Genomic DNA, 2,134 nt, shown 5'->3' on the forward strand with positions numbered 1-2,134 from the left:
CAGAACTTCTTGTAGTGGTGGTTTCTGATCCAAGAATTCCTCGTAAGTGAGATCTTTGTTACAGACTCATTTTCAAGAGCAACCCGAGGGGTTCGACACACTCGGGAATCCAGTACTCTCCTTGGAATCCAAATTGAACCTAAAATTTTCAGAAATTTAGGCAGTATCCGGAGTTATGCAAGAATTTTTGTAGTATACTATTTGAAATCCAGATATCCCGTACAAAATTTGAGTACGTCCGTGTCGGACCCCTCGGAGCAACCGATTTTAAGACCGCACCCGGTACTGATTATACAAACAAAATTATCATAACATTATAATTATTTTTTTAAATAAAGAAATTGACATGTACCAATAAAGAAAACTAGAAGAGGAGGATACAATTAATTTAATACTATACTATTAGTTATATGATTCATTAAAAACACAAACTAATCACAACGAGTACAGTATAATAACTAGGAGTTTATAAAGATTCATTCCCATACTCCCATATTCTCATGCCTGAGTGGCCTGGAATATTGGAGGCTGATACTCCCTAACTTGTCTCTGAAGAATATCACTGCTAGATAAATGTTTGTTTAATATAACAAAAATTTGATTATTAAGATCACGATAGACTTTAATACGCTTTATCATCTGCTTGAGATCCTAAAAGAAAAGAAGAGAAAAGAAATGATACTGTATTCATAATGTAATACATACATGTACGTTGTAAGAAAAATAGTACCCAAAGTCCAAAGATGCTTAATCACCTTTACCTTTTCTCCTCTCTCTCTCTCTCTCTCTCTCTCTCTCTCTCTCTCTCTCTCTCTCTCTCTCTCTCTCTCTCTCTCTCTCTCTCCCTCCCTCTCTATCTTCTCCTCTCTTCTTTGTCACTCACAATTCCTTGTACATTTCCATCTTGTCCATCAAACTCATGAACACGAAGCAAGTGATAAGAGAAGTCCAAAGAAGCGAATCTCTTCTCTTGAGCTAACAGAGTCATGATGACACACCCAGCCCACTGTAACCCTTCACCATAACACTGCCTGTGAGGGAGAGGGAGGGAGGGAGGGAGGGAGAAAGAAAGAAAGAGGAGATAAAAAGAGAATGGAAAAGAGAATAAGAGAGGGTGTGGTTCGTATTAAGTGGCTAACTACATGTACATGTACATTATTCATTTTATCTTCCTGGGAACAAGACCACCCATAAATATATTTTTAAAAAAACATGAATATCGAAGCCATTGTTCCTCATTTGCCCACATACACACACACACAAACACAAGTACATTATTTACAATGTACATGTTTACTGTATTGATGCAAATTCATACTGCTTTGTGTTACAACCATAATTGCAGAGCTGGGAAATTTCCAACTCTTAGATGTATGTTAGCCATTATCTTTGCAGATGATTTCAATATAGTAATGCATAGCAGTATAGATCACCCTTTAAAATATCATAAATATTGACTCACTCAATAGTAATTTCTCCTTTAGTGGGAGGTAGACAGTAAGCAAACTGTATGGCACTCCATAGTCTGTGGAACTCCTGACACTCATCAATGGACATCACACCATTAGCTGGTGGGGGGCCCTCCCATATCTATTGAAAATAGGATATTTTCAGTATACTAATATAATAATTTTTGTATATGAAAAATCTTAATTCAAGTGCATTTGCATGTATCATGCTAATCTTAATTGCCATACAATAAATCTTAGTACATGTATAATAAAGAACATACATGTACATGTATTGTACAGTTACTTTTAGTATATTATTAGTATACCATTAGTATATTATTAGTATACTTACAGGGTCACAGGTGAGGAATGATTTGATTCTTTGCATGACTAGTTCAAACATTGATAGTGCCCGACAGAGTCTCTCTCTCGTGAGTAGCTCAGCGTCACGAGCGTTGGCTCCTTGTTGCTCGGTGCCATAACGTGATATCATTGATACCATGTTCAGTGCTGCGTACTGCTGATCAAGGTTCTTCATTACAGTCTCCATATTCTGATCATCTGAGGAGAGAGAGAAAGGACAGTATTAATAAGTGGTGTAAAATCAATGTAACTTTAAAGAAATATTCCCATTTTGGTATAGTCCTCATGCAACTTCTTGTCAGTGGATTGTCAAGTTGCTC

The 2,134-nt window shown here is 36.6% G+C and overlaps 1 protein-coding gene across 1 annotated transcript; it reads right to left on the reverse strand.

Annotated features, from left to right (window-relative positions):
• Positions 1 to 344: 344 nt before the first annotated feature.
• LOC100635970 (cytoplasmic FMR1-interacting protein 1 homolog) lies at positions 345 to 2,037 on the reverse strand (the record flags this gene model as incomplete). Its single annotated transcript, XM_003391646.3, has 4 exons — positions 345 to 651; positions 884 to 1,031; positions 1,463 to 1,590; positions 1,804 to 2,037. Coding segments are annotated over 4 exons (663 nt in total), but the record flags the coding sequence as incomplete, so codon positions are not given.
• Positions 2,038 to 2,134: the final 97 nt, after the last annotated feature.

Source organism: Amphimedon queenslandica, unplaced genomic scaffold (assembly GCF_000090795.2).
Source record: "Amphimedon queenslandica unplaced genomic scaffold, v1.1 AMPQUscaffold_7510_Cont20539, whole genome shotgun sequence".
Classification (NCBI taxonomy): Eukaryota; Metazoa; Porifera; class Demospongiae; order Haplosclerida; family Niphatidae; genus Amphimedon; species Amphimedon queenslandica.